Source organism: Vespa mandarinia, chromosome 9 (assembly GCF_050613455.1).
Source record: "Vespa mandarinia isolate Hongniang chromosome 9, ASM5061345v1, whole genome shotgun sequence".
NCBI classification, from domain to species: Eukaryota; Metazoa; Arthropoda; class Insecta; order Hymenoptera; family Vespidae; genus Vespa; species Vespa mandarinia.
In genome coordinates, this window is record NC_140818.1 from 2,242,501 (window position 1) to 2,264,145 (window position 21,645).

The 21,645-nt window shown below is 31.0% G+C and overlaps 1 protein-coding gene across 3 annotated transcripts in view; it reads right to left on the reverse strand.

Moving 5' to 3' along the window:
- The window catches only part of LOC118446498 (zwei Ig domain protein zig-8), a 201,293-nt gene that overhangs the window by 108,880 nt on the left and 70,768 nt on the right, over positions 1-21,645 (reverse strand). For all 3 annotated transcript variants that reach the window (XM_035877213.2, XM_085659255.1, XM_085659254.1), the window contains 2 exons: positions 18,574-18,647; positions 15,750-15,899 (listed from right to left, as the gene is read on the reverse strand). In XM_035877213.2, the coding sequence (XP_035733106.1) occupies positions 15,750-15,899; positions 18,574-18,647 (224 nt within the window). The remainder of the gene's footprint in view (positions 1-15,749; positions 15,900-18,573; positions 18,648-21,645) is intronic.

Sequence of the window (21,645 nt, forward strand, 5' to 3'; positions counted from 1 at the left end):
TGTAAAATATTTCATAATAACGATAATAAATATTTTTAAATAATTTAGTTGATTTCAAAGATTGAGTTTAGTTTCAAAGATTGAGATTTCATGAAGATATATATATATATATATATATACATATATATATACAAATATACACGTTTATATATAAAACACATTGAGTTACGTTATTGCAATGTAAATATAATGTAAATCGAATCTTCCGTTTCTCTGACAAGTCCTCGTGTCCTACAACGCCTATTTGAATTCAAATATCTTATTCCCTTTATGGTACATACGTATCGTCGTAGATACGTATATAACTATATACACGTTTCTACATATGTATCTGTCTGTGCACACGTGTCAGAGGATAGACGTAATAGAAGAAGAAAAAGAAGAAGAAATAGAAATAGAAAAAGAAGAGTCGTCGAAGATAATTATATTTCGATACATTGAAAAACCTGTATGTCTCAATCTATTTCAATATCCCTTAAGTAATATCAACTTTAAAGAAGCACGATATAAAAATAATCTAACATTAGTAAAGATAAAAAAGAAATTGTATTTCATAAAAATATACATCGAGATAAATATCTAATATGTAAACGTAAAACTTAATATCGTAAATTTATTAACAAACTTCTCTGATAAAAATGTAATACATGAAAAAATATAACAAGTTTTAAATGATTCGAATATATAAATTCGAATATTTTAATACTCTCAATATCGTTCGCGTGAAAAATTCAACATGAGCGAAAACACGAAATGAAAATACAAAGCGTAAGCATGAGTGAAAAAAACATGTGCGGAAAGTTTCTTTAAAAAAAAAAAAAGAAAAAAAAAAGACAAAAACAAAAAAACAAACAGAAAAGAAAAAAAGACGTGTAATACGATTCCAGATAAAATAAAAACATATATAAGAACGAGTTCGATAAAAATTCATTTGTTTATTACGAAGAAGATTTTTTCGTCGTTTTTAAGGAGAGGGAAAAGAAAAGAGAAAAAAAACAAGAAAAAAGAAAGAAATAAAGGCTTGAGTTGCAACTCAACATTAAGTCGTTACGAAGTACCTTCCCTATATCAAGATCATGAAGATCTTTTGGTAGTTTGAAAACAAGCCGTTAGCGATTAACCGAGAACGCTTAACGCGATATTCACAGTCTCGAAGTTGGACGTTCAGAGAAGTTAAAGAATCGTTAGGCGTTACACAACCGGTGCGATTTGAGAAACGTTACTGGTCCTATATCTTCGAAAGCATCCGTAGTCTTGAACGCTAGTGAGAACGAAAGAGAGAACGATAGAACGAACGAACGAACGAACGAGAGAGAGAGAGAGAAAGGGAAAGAAAGTAAGGAAGGAGACGCTCATTTGTCTTTATTATAAAGGACTTAGCAACGAATAATTACATCTTAGAAAAGTTTAACGTCAGCATGGTACTTACTACTTTGATTCTACTTTTTAATTTCAATCTTTAGCTTCGTGCAATCACCGCGTTTGCCTTCTAACAAAGAAAAATTTATATACGATATCGCTAAAAGATTGTTATAAGTCGATATATAATAATATAATACATGTGCGTATATGCATAAGTAGTACATTAAATGATTTTTAATTCGAAGATTATAAATGTAGAAGAAAAATATGCCTAACAGAGAGATTACTTTTTACGAGTACGGTATACATACATGCTGGTTATAACGAACGAATAACAATGTACATTCTTGTTTTTTTTTCTACGTTTTTAAATTTCCGTGAGAGATTTTATAGTCGGACTATGAATCATATAACGCGTATGAATCATTGGTTATTCTTTTTTCTCATCTAGGTTTTTTATTTTATTTTTTTTTTCTCTTTTTTTTTGTAATTTTTTTCCCTTTTTTAAATAGAAAAAGAGAGATAGAAAAGTCGTGCAATTGATTACAAATGAATGGTATACAAATGCAGGTGTTCATGTGTGCGAACTATTGTAAACGTTGTATTGCGCATAAAACAACACTCATTTATATTTATATATTATCACCCAAGGGATAATAATAATTAAGATAACAATTAATATCAGAAATTGTTCGAGAAACGGATTGTTGAAATAATGTTATTAAATTACAAAGCTTTTTCACTTTTGTAATAAAGAATTAATTATTACAATTAAACGTTAATGTAACTTTAAGATTAAACTAAATATGTACATACAATGAATGAGAAAAATATTCGGGCACCATGGTATATTTGTATAAATCGATATATATTTCGACTGTTTATGAATAAAAAAACAAGAAACCTTTTTTTTTTGCCTATTATGTATCACTTATTGTGATTAACAAAATTATACAATTTAATATATATATATATATATATATATATATATATATATCTATGTTTAATCATTAACAATTTTATAAGTCATTATAAATTTTATAAACATGAGTCATATTAATTTTATAAACATTATAAATGAAATATTGTTCGAGCACGTATAAGTAGAAATAACAGGTAGATTTTAATTAATACGAAATATATTGAGAAATACATTATCTTCAATTATATTGAAAAAAATGAAAAGAAAGTTAAAATTAAAGCTTACCTTTCACGTTCTCGTACGATACTAATTGTTACGAACGAACTACGACTATCATATTAAACAAATTGAAGGTTAAGAAATATAGAGGTCATATAAGAACAAATAGGTCGTAAACAATTTACGATTCTCTCTCTCTCTCTCTTTCTCTCTTTTTCTCTCTCTCTCTCTCTCCCTTTCTTTCTCTCTACTATAGAAAATATTTCAATGAATGAAAATATTCCCGATGAATAATACAACAAAAATACAGTTTCTTATAGACGTTTACGTTTCGTTCTACGAAAGTTACGCCAACGGACGAGGCTCATTGTTTGATCCAAAAACAAGTCGTACGTATTAGGGAATTCTTTGACTTTCTAGAAATCTCAGAGTAAGGTACTAGATAGATAGACTGTTAAAATATCCAAAGGATTTCCGAGCTAGCAAACGACTCTGACTGGAAACCAAACGACTCCGTAGAGAATTTGCCAACGTGACTCCTATGTGCCGATGTACCAAGAGATGTATCCATGAAATAATTAAATCCCTTACAATAAATATATCTATGTCAGAGAGAAGAAGAATTACGATCGAGAAAATGATAAGAAAAACGAGGGCAAAAGCGGAATAAAGTACACGAAAATGGAGAGTTGGGTAAAATTGGTGAGGGTAACCCTTTATTACGCGACCCTCTGTTTACAGTTCGCCAAATAACGTTCAAAAGATTTCCTTGCCCTCCGAAATTAGAACGAAGAGGTTTCATTATGTTCCCTTTTTCGTTCCAACAAACTTCACGTTGATCTTCAAACAAACAGGTAACTTTTATATATATATATATATATATTCTTTTTTATTTTCTTTTTTATGTATTTATTTATTCTTTCTTTTTTGTTACTTTCGTCTTTTACGATACGATAAATATAAAACGATATGATGACAATAGTAAAACTAAACGAGACAATATCTTTTAATTACTCTTTCTTCGAAATCTCTTTCTTAAATTATTTTTAAACATTCTAACAAAGTTCTTAAACCTGTGATTGTACGATCCGATAAGGTATAAAAATTAAAAAATAAATAAAGAAGTCGCGAGAGATTATAATTGATTTTTAAAATCGCCTGGGAATTTTTGGTCGATCATGTACACATACACACACGTACACACATATGAGTATCCATATATTTGAAACTTTGTTGTGATCAGTTATCATATATATTTTTTAGAAAAATATTTGTATGGAAACAAAATGTATCTATATATATGTCATATGAAAATATTTTAATTTGCTCTCTCTATCTCTCCCTCTCTCTCTCTCTCTCTCTCTCTCTCTCTCTTTCTCTCTCTTTCTCTCTCTTTCTCTCTCTTTCTCTCTTTACTTCATATAATTAACATTAAAAGAATCAAATTATGTTAATTGAACTATGATATATAAAAAATAATGCAATTACTAACAGAATATTCTACCTATTCATACGATACTAATCGACAGTGCTATTATACATAGGATTGACGTTGCCATTCGGTCAAATGGAATTCACAAATTTATTTTATCTACATTAATATATCGACAAGTGAACTAACGAAGCATGGCACGGTGATACGCTCGTGTTCCATTCTCGATAGTTATTTAACGAGTGACCGACGACTCGTTGCATGAAGTACGCGGACACGACAGGTGCTTTTTCGTATTTTTCAACGGGCCAAAAATGTTTCGAGACTCGTTTATGTGATCGTCCAAATGCGTGCACGAGTGGAATCAAAAAATAAAATGAAAATGTGCAGCGATGTGAATTGAAGACTATTATGGTTATTTTTTTCTCGTTTCTTTTTTCTCTAGTTTTTTTTTTTATTTTTCTTTTCTTTTCTTAAAATACATATGACTCGTATATTATTATAAATGATTTGTTTATATTTTATTCAAATATTTAATATATACATATATATATATAAATATACAAATTTTATGTAATACATATTACATAACATATTAAATATTTTAAATATATAAATATAAATAAATCTAATGAAAGTGAAATATTTGTGAGATTAAGAATTGAACAGAATTATCATAATATTATTTAAACATCGTTTTAATCAAATTACCATGATTATTATTGAACATTTCATACGTATAAATTTTGCAAATAGTTCAATGTCCTCTTTTTTATTTCGATCGATAACAAACGATTTTTGGTTTGAAAAGCTTGAAAGCACAAATACGTTGAATTTTCGAGACACTTTTCATCGAAAGCGAAAAACTACGGGGGAAAAAATCGTTAATACCGGTAGTAGTCTGTTGGGAAAATTCGTCGATATGTCTATACGAGACACGACAATATCGCGATTTATGTATTTACATTTCACCCTCTGATCAATACACGCTACGTAAATGTTCCTGTTTATTTTATCCTATCGCACTTTCACGCGCGCGTCGACACGACCTACACCGTCGTGTATTTGCCCAGTATTTCCAGTTTTTCTCGTAGATACGCATATATATATATATATATATATATATATATATATGAGACTATGATTCTCGTCTACTTTTTACGAAGAATAAAAGGGATGACACGCTGAGCCCTGTCACAATTTTGCGACATTTTTATGCAGAATTTTTCATGCCAAGGAAAGAAGAGAAAATTTAATAGGATTTTCATACTATACGGAATAGAAGAATATAAAGAATATAAAAATTATAATGATTGCCAAATTCGCCATATCGATTTGTTTAATATTAAAGTTTATTATCACATCAAATGTTAAATTTCAAACGATAGACGTGTAACCGAGTGCCCTACTAAATTTCTTAACAAAAATATAAAATCAAAATAGAAGTTAATATAACGTAGGTTTATATACGATGATGTAAAAGAAAAAAAAAAAAAAGAAAAGAAAAAAGAAAATAAAAATATTTATTTTTATAAATGACAAAAAAATAAAACGTACGCTTTCATTTGTATTATGGAATAAAAATAAAACATATAAACGAACTATCGAATTTTCCGAAACGAATGAAAAAAAATATAAAATGAATATGAAAATTGATAATATAATAAACTTTTGTATGAAATTGTTTGATAAAAAAAAATTTTATTAAATATGTACACACAGATATGTATCAATTTCAACAAAAATATTATATACTTTTATCTAATTTAATGTACTCGAAACAACGTTACACCAAATTACTTATGACTATTTGATAAAATTTACTTGTTTCTGATCAAAGAAAGTTATTTACTCGTTCTCACTTAATAAAAAGAAAGACATAGAAAACAAAAAGAAAAAAAGAAAAACAAAAAAAGGAAAAAGAACACATAATGAATAAAAAAAGAATAAGAGATACGTGATGGTCAGTCAAATTTGATCGTTCTATCTAATAACCTCTCGATCTTTATATTTTTCTTTCCAGTTTTACGAAGAATAGAATCTCGTATGTACGTGACGAGAAGCGATACCAACCTCAAAGCTCCGATCACGAACCACAGATAAACAAAGAACAAAGAAAAAAGTAAAGAGTAGAGAAAACGAAAATAAAAAAGAAAAAGAAGAAGAAGAAGAAGAAGAAGAATAAAAAGAACAAGAACAAGAAGAAGAATAAGAAGAAGAATAAAAAGAGGAAAAAGGAAACGGAATGACAGAGACATAAAAGAGATCAAGAAAAAGGATGGCACGTAAAAAGAAAGATAGAAAATGAGAGAGAGAAAAAGAAAAAGAGAGAGAGAGAGAGAGAGAGAGAGAAAGAAAGCTACACCCCCGACTTATATCAAACGATATCATCCTGCCTAATAATGTTTGTTCGTTGCTGTTAACACTCGTGATAAATCGCAATCCTCTTTAGATCAACGATTTGGTACACGTGATTGACACATCTTTTTTCTCTTTCTTCAAGATTTCTATAGATTCTGAAGACGAATTCCATTCTAGAACGATAAAGCTCAATCCTCGCGAGGATCTATCGAACCGAAGATCGAACGTGTATTTTTCTCTTTGCTTGGCTCTTTGTGAAAGGGGGAAAAAAAAAAGAAAAAGAAAAAGAAAATAAAGAAAAAAGAAAAAAGGAAAAAAAAGAGAGAACCTTCATTCGATTCGTCCCTTCGATTTCAACGAATTGCATTCTGCTCAACTAAAGAATAAAATCGAATTTTTTTTCCTTTCAAACAAAGTGAAAGGACACTTGAATTTAAAATATAAAATGTATAGCAATTAGTATGTACCTAGATCGTAATCTGACATACCCTTTGTAATGATTCTGATTCCAATATTATTACTTTCTTTTTTCTATCGATTTTCTTATAGAACAATTTTATAGGAAATCGACAGTGTTTAATTTTAGTCAGAAATAAATCAAGATATTCGAGATATATTCGTACAATGAACGAACGAATACGACAACGACCATTCGAAACAATAAAGTGAAAATTCTAAAGGGCGATTGGTTGAAAGGGAAGAAGTAATGGTTGGTATGGTGGCGTTAAAATCAACGTCTATCTTCGAGGTACTTCGAGAAAATTTAAGCCACGATGACCTGTTTTCCCTCGTAGATCGGTCGATACCCTGGAACTACCTCTTCGGAAAACTTTAATTAGCTCTTCGATCTTATTGACGAACTACAGGTAAAGTTTACTTCAGAGAGACGTGGATGGCTACGATATGCCAATGGTCGGTTATCTTTGTGGTTGTATAATCGCGACCGTTACTGTACTGGTGACAGTGATACTGGCGATATCGCGAATAAGAATAGGTGAGAGGAAATTACACGATAATGGATAAAACCGGTTGAAACTATAGAGGCGGAAAACAATTAATCGAAAAGAATTCAAGCGTATGCTAGGATAAAAAAAGTAAAGTGAGGAAGAAAAAGGAGAGTGGGTATTGGCTCGAAGAATTCAAGTTTTTTCGTGAGAGAATGTCTGATAACAAACAGGAAGTTCATTTCTTTTCTTCTACTTATTCCTCAAATAAAAAATGGAAATGGCTCTTTCACCAAGGAAAGAATCCAAAGAAGGAAAGCTTCGAGTTAACGAATGTCTTTCTCTTTCTCTCTCTTTCTCTCTCCCGTTTCTCTCTCTTTCTCTTTCTCTCTTCTCTCGCTCTGTTGAAACGCTTAAATCCTACCTCCATGACGTTCTTGCCAATTCCACGGTATTAACTTTGTAAGTACGAAGAAGGTAATATATTACGGATCTAAGAAAAATTCTATTACCTTATTAAGATCGAAGCTTTAAGATTGTTCCTTTAAGAAGTTACGAAATATATTTGTTATGGTAAACGATTTTTAAAAATGATCATAACTTAGACCGATTATATCTTTCAAACATTTAAATCGTAATAACAATCAAAACTATCCTAAGAACATTTTCGAATCATCGAGGTATTACTAAATTTGACGCCTTAGGCACGATTATATAATATTTATTTACGTATCTCAATTAATAATAAACCTATATTAATAATGAATATTTTTTATTGATATGATATTGTTTAATAATTATTGGATATACGATATTTATTAATTTTTTTTCCCCCTCTATTACGTTATATTCCCTTCCTAAATTTTTGTAATAAATTTTGTAAATTTAATAATTCGATTGATATACCTTTCTAAAAGATTAATTTAATTTTCTTTAATACTCTTACATGATAAAGTACCTTTTAATTAAAACGTATTATTAAATAAGTGTCGATGCTTGGTATTATTTAAAAAAAGAAAAAAAAAAAGAAAGAAAAGAAAAGGAAAAAAGAGGGAAAGAAAAAGAAAGAGAAGAAAAAAGAAAATAAAGAAACAGAAGAAAGAAAGAAGAGAAAAAAATAAAACTTAACTTAACATTGCTTCTGTAATCTTTATTACAGAAGCAATGTTACATACATACTACGAAAATTCATCTCTCATGGAATCACATTTCCCAAAAGTATATAGGTATATGTACATACATATATTCAGCGACCGTACGGAATATCCCTTCTGATAGTTGCCGTGGCTCGAATCAGCCGGCACAGAGGCCGTACCGGTATACGTTTGCATATGCATCAGGCACTCGCGGCCGCGATTTTACGGCGCAAAGTCTGCGCGTCTCCTCACAGATAGTTACCTCCATCCACCAGTATGTGGTATCTCATAACTTAATAATTCGGCCAGACTGTACAAACGAGAAACGCGACTCTTGATATGAATCGCTATCTGAACTATTCGGTGAACGTTACGTTACGAGAGAGAAAGAGAGAGAGAGACAGAGAAAGGAAAAGGATGAAAAGAAATAGACATACATATTACGTGTATTTGTATTATAATGTACGAACGTATGAAAGAGATAGAAGAAGAAATTATTGGTATGTAGAATTGAAGTTTGTATTTCGAAAATATACAAAGTCACGTGAAATTTGAAAAAATAAGAGAGAAAGAGAGAGAGAGAGAGAGGGGGGGGTGGTATCTCAGTTCGAATACTAGAAATTATAAATAGCTTCGATCGATCTAAACTTTGATCGTTAATAGAACTTAATTTGACTGTCAGATTGAATGTAATAGTTCACGCCGTCTAACGTCTGCCAATCTTACTTTTCTCTCAACATCGACAATAAAATTTCCCTCGCTATAATTTCCGGTACTTAAATATGTCGAGAAACACTCGGCTAGGTTATTTTCTTTTTTTTTTTTTTTTTTTACAAAAGAAACGACTTTTACAACGAACGGATATTACCTTATCTGTTTCTGTTTGCTTTCTTTTTTTTTTCCTGTATAAATGCACGCTGTAATATTTTAATTAACGCCATTAGAGAAATAGAGAGAGAGAGAAAGGAAAAATGAAGTAACAAATATTTGTCCATAATTGAAAGTTTTCGAAGAATGTTAATATGTTTAAAAATGGAGTGGTATGAGTTGAGAAGTTTAAATATTATCAAGAAGTATGCGATAATTTCTTTTAGAAACTGACACGTCATCTAACTTGCAAGAAAGTTGATAAAAAGAAAAAAGAAGAAGAGAAAAAAAGAAAGAAAAAGGATAAAAAATAAAAAATAGAAAAAGAACCTATCGGAAGGATGATGGACTGGAATAACACGAAGATCGACTTTGTCGGGCTTAAAGGAAACTTTTACGTCATTCTCTCTCTCTCTCTCTCTCTCTCTCTCTCTCTCTCTCTGTCTCTCTCTCTCTATCGTTTTCTTTATGAAAATCCTCTGAAGCGTTATATAAGTTAGAACGATCTTGAGATAATTACAATTTACTGATACGAAGTACCGGACTTTCCGCCTCCATTTTTACATTATCGGCTTCGATGATAAGCGAGAATATATATTGCCGTTGGCAAATCGCTCAACTATGATTAAACTCGAATAACGGTCGAACGTCAGCTTCGACTATTAAAAATTTTCAAATTTTCTCACCGCATCTCGTCTAATATCTCGGCTTGCAACGAATTAAACAATATAAATAAAAAAGGGAATCAATTGAACGACGTTGAATCGAACGAGGTGTAAAGAAAAAAACAAGAAAAAACAGAGAGAGAGAAAGAGAGAAAGAGAGAAAGAGAGAAAGAGAGAGAGAAAAAGGAAAAAGAAACCTTTTCTCTATACCTACCTTCGTATTTAAACCGCAGTAGGAAAAAGAAAATAAAAGGGAAAAAAAGGAAAAAAAAAATAGAAAAGAAGGAGAAAAAACAACGTCACAAAAAATCACGCGAACGTTTTAAATATCCCACGGGCCACGAAAATACTCGACGACCTGTTAAATCGTACTCAAAATGTGTTCCATTTCTCTCTCTCCTCTCTCTCTCTCTCTCTCTCTCTTTCTCTTTCTCTCTCTCTCTCTCTCTCTCTCTCTCTCTCTCTGCATAATCTTTAAAGCATCAGATGGTTCACGACTTGAAGATAGTGAAATTACTATCAAACAGGAAACAAATACACCGGCCGATAAGTTCATTTCGATTTGTTCGTTCAAAAAACGAACAACGTATAGTAGTAAGAAGCTGTTTCCAGAGCAATTCAGTGTTAATGTAAAATTTCTGAGAAGAAAAGAAACAAAATACTCTCTCTCTCTCTTTCTCTCTCTCTCTCTCTCTCTCTCTCTCTCTCCTTCTCTTTCTCTAGGTCAAGGAATATCCTTTCTATCATAGGTTTCTTTAAGAATGACATTCTCTGTTCTCTACTTTTTCTTGCTTTTTCTCTTTCTCTCTCTCTCTCTCTCTCTCTCTCTCTCTCTCTCTTTGTTTCTTGATAAAAGACAAAATCTTTTGTAACACAAAAAAAGAAAGAGACAAAAAGACAGAGAGAGAGAGAGAGAGAGAAACAAAAAAAAAAAAAAGAAAAAAAAGAAGAAAAAGTAGAATATGACAAATCTGAAAGCGACGACGTCCTCCCGTCAGGAAATAAAACGAGGAGAACTTTGAAGATAGGTTCTACGTAAAAGTGGCCCTGAGCTTAAATTAATCCGCCGACAAACACAGATACCGAATCCCTCTTTAAGCGGGGTGCGATGACGCGCTTTCCAACCTCTCTTCTCTACTCCTTCTTCACCCTCTTACTCACTCTCTCTCTCTCTCTTACTCCTTTTTTACTGTAGCCTTACGCTCGTATCTTTTCTTTTAAGAGCCCTCGAGCCAGCCGGTTCGTAGTGTCTCTCTCTCTCTCTCTCTCTCTCTCTCTTTTTCTTTCTCTCTTTTTCTCACTTACTCACACTCTCAAAAGAACGTCCTTGTGTTACACGCCTCGGTTAGGAACGTTTCTATACCATTCGTAGGCTTCTCAAGGTGCTATTTATGTCCTTCAAAAAACGCTCTAACCGAATATTCTGCATCAGCAAAATGTTCATGGAAAGAAACATCTAGCTATTGTATATGGTGTATAAACGTGTGAAATGTTGGAATGTTTTTGGAAAAATTTATTCGTAAAAATTTGTTTCTCTAATAAATTGATAAACGAATTGATTGAAAGAAAAAAACAATCTTTCTAAGAATTTATAAATTATTTTTGAATATATCGTTTATGAATTACTTATGAAAAATTTTTTTTAACAAATTATTTTTAAAAATTGTTTATAATAAATTGTTGAGCAAATTGAAAAAAGAAGCATTTTCAGAAGCAAATTCAAAAGAAAAACCATTTTTTCTAAGATTATAATATATTTCCGAAAATATAAAAATTTTTTTATATAAAATTATTTATAATCAATTTGTTAGAACAAAGAAAAAACAACTTACCTTACTCCGAAATAAAATTGTTTATAACAAATTGTTTATAACAAATTGTGTATACAAATTTTTTATAATAAATTGTTAAATAAATTGGTTAAACGAAAAAAAAGAACAATATTTTGAAGATTCTATAACTAACTTTCGAAAATATGAAAAATTGTTTATAACAAATCATGATAAATCTGTTTATAACAAATTGTTTCAACAGATTGATTATGCAACAAAACAATATTTTTAATGGTTAACAAATTATTCTCGAAAAAATGAAAAATATTTTTACAATTATTTATAACAACAAATTATTTATAACAAATTATTGCAAAAATATGAATATCGCGAAAAAACAAAAAATAGAAAAAAGTTTGCCAATTAAATTGATATTCGTTTGAAGTTTCTACTACTAGTAGTAATTCACGAGATACACTCATATAAATAAAAGATAGATTCATTGATTCATTGACCTATATAAATTCATTAATGCATTGATACAGTGACCTATATAAATTCATTAATGCATTGATACAGTGACCTATATAAATTCATTAATGCATTGATACAGTGACCTATATAATAAATTCCTGGAATTTACGCTACCGATCAGCTGGATAATGTAAATACTTTTTATCATCGTAATACTACGCAGAGGTTTATTACGAATTATAAATGGAAATATTTCAAAAAGTTATATCTCCTAAACGAAGTATCACAGAAACGTGAAACGAGGACTATTGTAAAGAGAAAAATTTCCTCTTTTTATTGATCGCCTCGAATATCATGAAATACCACATATATAATAAATGATATTAATAATAATCATATAATATATAAGAAAAAAATGTCAATATGAAAATGGAAAAGTTAATTCGATAATTGGAAATTTAATTTATTATTACATCTTGCTATATACGAAACAGAGAATATAACTTAGTTGCAGGATAAACAAACTCGACTCGCGCGTATGTACGGAAATAATTCGAGGCCGTTTCTCTTCGTTCACAATTAGCGTCGTCGCGGCTTACTCGTTAAACTGATTGCAGAACCATGGAAGAGAAGTTTGGAAGAGAGAGAGAGAGAAAAAAAGAGGAAGAGAGACAAACAAAGAGAGAGAAAGAGAGAGAGAGAGAGAGAGAGAATAAAAAGAAAAAAAAGGAAAAGAGAGGGAGAAATAGAAAGAGAAAGATAGAGCAGAGAGAAAGAAAGAGCAAGGAATTAAATTGATCGAGTTAAAAAGTTTCTTTCTTAGTGGTAGAAAGCATGGTTACAACGAGACCAAAAAGTTTCACCATCTTCTAACGAGGAATCGTATGCGTAAGTATATCAACCCTAAACTGATGTAACTATTCGAAGATTCATTGTCAGTATCGATAATAAGACAACGTCGAGTTTCGATCTTTCTTCCTTAAAACACGATCGAGTTTCCACAGTGTTATAACGTATTACCTGCACGTGTATTTACGTGTTGGAAACTCTCTTTCGTAGTTGTCAGGGAACAAAACGCCTGGAACAACAACAAGCTCCTGCTTGGTCCTCCTTCCAGCATGGAACTAGTTAAAGTTATCTTCTTATTAACATTATTGATCGCAGCAACGTTACAAACGCTCGCTTTGTTAGAGTTAACGAACTTGGAAATTCGTAGGAAACTTTCAAGTAACCTCCTCGTCGTCCATGTGGTGCTGGAGGTTTTCCTTGAACTGACTCGGAAGAGGACACGCGCGAGCCTTCGAAAATTGGATTTATCGTAGAAAATGGATTTTATATTATCTCAATGACGTTCTCTTGCTCTAACATAAAAAGAAAGAGAAAGAGAAAGAGAGAGATAGAGAGAGAGAGAGAGAGAGAAAGAAAGAAAGAAAATGAACATTTCTCAAGGACTACGTTGCTGCATGAATCATGCCCGAAACATTACGTCGAACATATTATGAGAAATATCTATCATAACAAAATAAAAAAAAAATAAAAATAATAAAAAAAAAAAAAATACAAAAAAAATACAAAAAAAAAAAAAATAGAAAAAGAAAAAGAAAAAACGAACGTGACGTGCGGTACACATGAAAAAATGACTTTCATAGATTTCACGCAAACAACAAGAGGCTAGCTATGGCTTCGGCTCCTCGAAAAATCCAAAGTCACTCGACGATGATCATTTTAAAAGCGAAAGAAGAGTATGTCGATGCCGTTGAAAACACTCCAGCGAATGCAGGCGTTATACTCTCTCTCTCTCTCTCTCTCTCTCTCTCTCTTTCTCTATCGCTCTATCTATCTCTCTCTATCTCTCGTCTAACCGTACGGAACAACTTGTTTGGTCGATTTACCGTTGTCCCACTTAGAAAGATTGAATTCCGAGGACCACTACGGCGAACGAGCAAAACGTTTCACGTTCGTCGCTCGTAGACAGCTTCGAAAGCGTGGCAAGCTTCCTGTGGATTAGTAAATGCTGACAACGATTTATGGACATAACTATAAGATAAATGCAGTGTACACACACACATATATATATATATATATATATATATATATATATATATATATATATATATAATGTATACGATTACGTTTTCATATCGTACGAAATGATGTTCGACATTTCCTGGGACGCTTTTCTCTCTACGAATTTTGTATTTTCCAAACAATATTTTCCTATTTATCATTAATCTGTAAATCTTATAGTCATCGGAAAAATATAAATGATTATGTACCTTTGTAATGATATTCTAGAACTTTACAATATTGTATCAAAAAATTGAGATCTCCATCTCGCGTTTTGCAATATTATCCATGTAGATATTAATTTTTTAATATAATTCAATTTTTAAACTTCGTATTTCATAAAATATACGATTATTGACAAATAAACAAACAAGAAGTATCGAATACATTTTATTTTTTTACAAAATCTCGCGAATCTTCTTGATTGTACGAAAAAAAAAAAAAAAAAGAAAAGGAAAGAAATATAATAAAGGAAATCAATATTCGATAAATAATTCATAAATATGTCATTTATATTACAATTAAATTTTTAAATATTCATATTAAATATATATATATATACGACAGAATAAAATTTTCAAATTAATCGAAAAAATTTGTTTAAAATTTGAAGCAACACTTTCAGATAAATATAAAAATTTGGTTTACTATGAGAAAGAAAAATGAGAATATAATACATACATGTTTGCTATGATAATACGTTGAAACCACGGAATTAACATGGGAAATATTTTCAACCAGGATTTACTGGAATTTACTTTGGGAGAATTCGGGAAGTTATGTGCTCGCGCTCACGTTGACGTCGAAAGAGAGATAAGGGACATAAGATTACAGTGTTGGGTGTTGAGAAGCCAATAAGGTCTTGAAAGGATGGCAGAAAAGAAGATGAACGCTTTTAAAATACATAAATGTGACAAAATGTGATGAGAGGAATGAAATGAATTAAATTAAACAACATTCGTAATTTTACAAAATGAAATGTTAATTATAAATTGAAAACTTTGAATGGATTAACACTCTTATTTCAATGTCCCTTCAATTTTAATAATTATTCAAAGTTTTCATTTTCTAAATGAAAGCTCGAACATAAAAAATTTTACAACAACAAAATTATTTTAAATTAATTTGAATGAATATGAATGTAGCAAGCGTTCAACATTTTTGAAAACAATATTTCGAGGTAAAATACCCGGTCGTTTAAAAATTATTTTAATCAAATATTATACGAACCATCGGTGGTTTTCATTTAAAATAAATGTTCGAAATAACTTCAAAGAGTTATGATTCTCTCTCTCTCTCTCTCTCTCTCTCTCTCTCCACCTCTCTTTCTCTAAATTCTACGTTTATATTATTCGCTTACTTTTTTTCCTTTTTATTTTTTCGATGATCAATACAATAAAGTACTTAAACGATCTATAAATTCTTATCAATGAAGAAAAAAAAATAATAAAAATAAAAATAAAAATAAAAATAAATAAACGAATGAGTGAACGAATCAATAAATGAAGAAAAATCACATCGCGCTTACCTTCAAATTCTTTTGCAAATTCTGCACTCTACAGTGCATGTGTACTTGAGCTCCTAACTGCACTGTAATGTTGCTCTCAGGATCTTCGAAAAACGGCCTTGGCTCGGGCGTTGCACCGATTTCAGTGGCAAAATTGTCCACTTCGTACACCTGGAAATTAAATCGAATGCAATTACTCACACAAACAAACACGTTGACACACATTAATAAAACATATACAAATGTACAAGGTATTTCATATACGTTTTCTAATCGTATAATTTATATTTAAAAAAAATATTTATATCGAACAACGTTCCTTTAATATTTCCACTCTGTTTCCTTCGTTTTAAACATACAATTACGATAGAATGACCGACCTGATTTTCTCTTTCTCTCTTTTAAACGAGGTCAATAAAATGAATCAATCGTGATGTCAGCTCTTTAAAAACTATCCCCGGGTTTCCTCTGTTTACGTTCACGCTCGCAGAGAAAATGTCCAAAAACAAAGGGAAAAAAAAATGCTCTCACTTCACCCAGTCATTTACATCGAACACGTTTGCATAATAGCTGTTCGATAAGCAATCGTTTTTTTTTTCTTTCTTTCTTTTTTGTTTCGTCGAAGCCATCGTGATAACGGAAGCTTTTGCTTTTTCGAGTTCGCATTTATGATTTCGAATTTCGCTTTTCAATTTTCATCTCGCTATATTTTCAACCATTTGAAATCTAAAACAATCGTACTAAGGAAATGTTAAATACGAGAGAAAAAGAAACGATCCGTAAAACGATCTTTACCGTTGCAAGTCGACCACGCATTTTGAATTCACCGTGCTCGATATTCGTGAATCGACCGACAGCTGTGGTTACACGATCGTACGAATGAATTTCAGGTCGGTGACCTTTCAACTCTCACGAGATTACGTTCGCAATAATTTTCCAATAAATTCGTGAAAGTACGGCAAATTTATCAATACATTTATCTTATTATTTGAATTGTATTATCGGCAAATCAACCGAACGAATTTCAAATTCTCTTTTATTAGATCGGACGTGTAAAAGCTTGAGCATTAGAATAGCATATGGAAAATAGTATGCGCAGCTAAATGTGATCCTTGCAACGATTCATAAGTGATTATTTCAAAAAGGATTAAAAATTAAGAAAAACAAAGAAGAAGAAGAAGAAGAAGAGGAAAAAGAAAAAAAAAGATAGGAGAAAAGAGAAATAGAACAAAAATATGATAAAAATTTTACATTAGAAGATAAAAAAAAAAGTAGACAATGAAGAGACTATTGGGAGATGGGTAAAAAGAAAAAGAAAGAAAGAAGAAAAAGAAGAAAAGAAGAAAAGAAGAAAAAAAACTAAAGAAGCAGACGAAGAAGAAGAAGAAGAAGAAGAAGAAGAAGAAGAGGAAGAAGATAAAAAATATGCAAGATGAGAGTTGGCTGGGTGCAAAGATTTTCACGCGAGATAGTTATTTGATAGCGCTCTCGCGTTTCTCTTTGGTCGCGGTAACGACGAAGCAAAAGATAGAGTGTATCGGCAGGAGAGAAAAACTTTACGACACTTGAGAATGTAAAAGTGTGATGGAGAAAAACGAGGTGAACGGGTAGAAAAGGGGTCTGGGAGGTGGGTTAAAGGGGACTGGGGTTGGGTCATACTAAAACCCATCGCGGTCACGTCTACGTGATGTCGTAGAAAAAGAAAAAAAAAGAAAAAAAAAAGAGAAAAAAAAAGAGAAAAAAAGAATCTTCAAAAACATCGGAAATAACAGAGTACACGTTACGTTGTTACGAACGAAGATTAAAATACTCGAGTTTAATCAATTCGAAAAGATGTACAAATTGAATCAAGTTTTTTCTTTTCATCTATGACGACTATCACAAGTCTTACGAGTTGGTAGAAAAACAGATACAAAAGAAAAAAAAATTCTATTCCAATGAATTTGTAAACAACAAGAAGGAAAACTGGACCAATTTATTCGTCGATTGTTAAAAGTAATAAAAAGAAAGAGACATAAATATTAAAAATTCTGATTAAGCGAGTTCGAGCAATTAAAAAATTATTATTCCTTTTGTTAACGTTCGTTAATAAAAATTTTAAAGATTAATCGTCAATAAATAAAATTTTATACCCTAAAAACGTAAGGAAAATCTAAATGAAATCAATTTATATTTATCCTTACAATCTGTTTCGTTATTATTTCCAATTACAGTAAAAATCAATTTCCTATAATATTCATATACGAATATCCATTATCAAAGAACACCAATAAGCCTTTAATTAAATAATTTAATTTTCTTCTAAAATGCGTAAAAAGAAAAAAAGAAAAAAGAAGAAAGAAAAAAGTAATAACTTTTTCTCTTTTTTTTTTTTTTTTTTTTTTTCGATGAAAAAATAAACGGAGACACTTTTTTCCATGATTTAATAACTTTTAAGAGTTAATTAGGAACAATGAAAAAAGAATGTGACATAATAAGATAAAATAATTTTAATATGATATGTAACAGCCGTTAAGCGTATATATATGCATACATACATCCATACATACATAAATACATCCATACATACATACATACATGCATCCATACATATATACATACATACATCTATAAATAGGTATGTAGATATGCATCTACGCAAAATGGATACTCGAAATAGTGATCCTCGCACAAAACGACGAATGAAATGCATACCAAAATGACGTCAACGCTCCTTCGAAAACCACAGACGCGTATAGAAACGTTGCTCTTTGAAAGGTCGAAAACGAGAGGAACGAATTTAGATCGGCATCCCGATTCCGAAAGGCAACTTCACGTTTCGAGTTTAACCGTGCGCGAAACTTACCTCGGTAAAGGGTGAACTGAGCTCACGCCAGAACGACCTCGGCAGGTTTTCCAGCCCGGGAACTGGCTTCACGCCTGCAATCGTTTAAAATGACTTTGTATACTTCTTAATGGCACACATATATACATCAATACATGCATACATGGATATAAAAGGACGAGAATCTATCATAAACTAAATTTTGTTTCATTAAAAAATGATTTCCTTTTATTTCTCTTTCTCTTTCTCATTTTGTCTTTCTATTCCTATTTCCCCCCTCTCTCCCCCCTCTCCCCCCACTCTCTCTCTTTCTCTCTCTCTCTCCCTCTCTTTATTTGCCTCTCTCTCCCTATCTTTATTTGCCTTTCGTTATTTATCATCATCGATTCAATTAGGTTTCAATTTTTCTTTTCTCTTTTTTCTACACGATTTTAAATTTTCTACACGAAATTAAATTAAATAAACGGAAAAAAAGATAAATAGTACTCCTCTTCAATTTATAAACTCAAATGACGTAACTCTGTAGGAAAAAAAAAAATTAAAATTTACCTAATGAAAGGGGACAAACAAAATAATTACGTACATACTATTAAAATACGATACTTAGAATATATCATAAAATATGAAGGGAACAAACTCGAGAGTTGATTAAATTAATTTCATCTATTCTATTATACGGATTCTTTTTCAAACAGTATTATCGACAATGGTATTACCAACAGTATAACGGATCGATTAGCACAATTGCGACTATACTTAATATATTAATTTTGATAAAAATTTAAGAATAAGAAAAAAGAAACTTCGCCATTTTGTTATAATCTATAATATATATATATATATATATATATATATATATATATATATATATATGTATGTATACCTTCAATCGTTAATATAATAAAAATAACTTTAAATGTAATTTAGAAAAAAAATGTTCTTAGTTCTCGAAATTGATTTAATTTGATCGAAATTAAAAGTGTACGATTAAAAGTGAGATAAAACTAGTAACGAATAAATCGATCTTAAGACTAAACGCTTTGTTATGTTTTACAATCCCCTTTAGGCAACATCCAGTTTAAATGGCGAACGTGGTAACCTTGTTAATTCGATTCCCTTCACGTGTTTCGCAATCGAAAGCTTTTCGCATCTCACCCTCACCCATAGAGACCTCGAGGACACGTATCATCCACTATCATTCCGAGCACCGATTCTTGTACACGTTGTACATATGTTCACATGACAACGCACACACGATGAATACATAGTTCTATTAATTACGTATAATAACGGAACGAGATAAGAATTGATTTTCTACTAACGAGACCTATATCTCTTTTCGTTTTGTCTTTTTTCTTCTTTATTTTCTATTTTTGTTTTCTTCTTCTTCTTCTTCTTCTTGGTTTCCTTCTCTTTTTTTTTCATTCCTTTTCTTTTTTATTTTCTCTTTTCCTCTTTTCTCTTTCGTACGCGATACTCTCATAGAAATGTATCGCAAATAATATTGACATTATTGAATAATTATTACAATTCCCAATCGTATTATCAAATTTCTTTCAGCTTTGTTTATAATTATTATCAAGTTAAGATTAATTTGAACAGAAAATAGAAATAAATACAAATACGATAATAAATAAAATAAGAACGTAATGAATTTAATTGTAACTAATACTTTTCATATATTAATTTCTATTATCAATTAAAATGTATATATGTATCAGATAGAGATTGAAAATCAATATAATAATACGTACTTTGTCGGCAAAAAAAAAAGAAGAAAGGAAGGAAGGAAGAAAGAAAGAAAGAAAGAAAGAAAGAAAGAAAGAAAGAAAGGAAAAAAGAACAAAATAAAAAAAGAAATAAAAAACATTAGATCGCGCTAAATGGAATTGAACTTTTCCCCTTCCCTCCTTTACCCCTTCCCAGCCACCCCTTTCCTTTTTACTTTTAATACGATCCACTTGCATACTTATCAACGTTTAATACATTTTACATGCCTTGGCACACATAGTGAAAAAAGAATAGTAGATAATCCAAGAAGAAGTAATAAAGTCACTTTTTCGCGAGGGATTCTTTGAGTCGAAATCAAGATTGTAAGAAAGGAAGAAAGTAAAAAAAAAAGAAAAAGAAAGAGAGAAAGACACAGAGAGAGAGAGAGAGAGAGAGAGAGAGAGAGAGAGCAATCTCGTTTCCCCTATAAAGTCAGAATCTTTGGACGGTTTAGGTGAGACAGAGAGTGGATAGAGAAAATAAAAGGAAGAAAGAGAAGAAAAAAAAGAAAAGAAGAAAAGAAGAAAAAGCTAGAGAATTCGAAGAACACATATATATACACACACACACAGAGAGAGAGAGAGAGAGAGAGAGAGAGAGAAAGAGAAAGAAGAAAAAAAAGAGTTCAATATCTCTCGATCAAATTTGATGACTCGCGGTTCCCGCGAATACCTTACTCCTTTTTCATTTCTGAGCTGATGATCACTATCAACTTGTTTGAGAATCTTCTTTTAGAGCTACGACTAGCATCAAAATTATTTTCTTTGAATCTAAGACGATCGACGAATTTGTTCCAAATGCGTTCCTTTTTTTTATCTATCTATATCTTTATCTCTCTCTCTTTCTCTCTCTCTCTCTCTCTCTCTTTCTCTCTATCTTTCTCTTTTTCTTTCTCTCTTCTTCTCTCTTACTCTCTTTTTCACTATTTCGAAGTCATTTCGGAGTCCCGGTATTTTCCGAAGAACGACGGGATAATCCTCGAGAAATTTATCAGCTCGAGTGAGAAGAACCGACGTCCTTTCTGGCAGGACCAATCTCGCGAGCAGAATTTTCTTCCGATAGCAAAGGGAGGAGAAACTATCCAAGAAAAGTACACGATACGAACGGACTTCTAATATCCGTTGGAAAGACGAAGCACATAATCTCAATGGAAGAATAAATCCGGTTACTCTCCTCTCTGGTCAGGATTTCGAAATACGTCTCCTGAAACGTCTACGAGAGATTAAGTTTCGAAAGGTGTCAACGTTTCTGACTAGGCTTAACCATGCTATACAGCATTAAATGCTATATTTATCTTTCTATAACATACATATACTATTATTA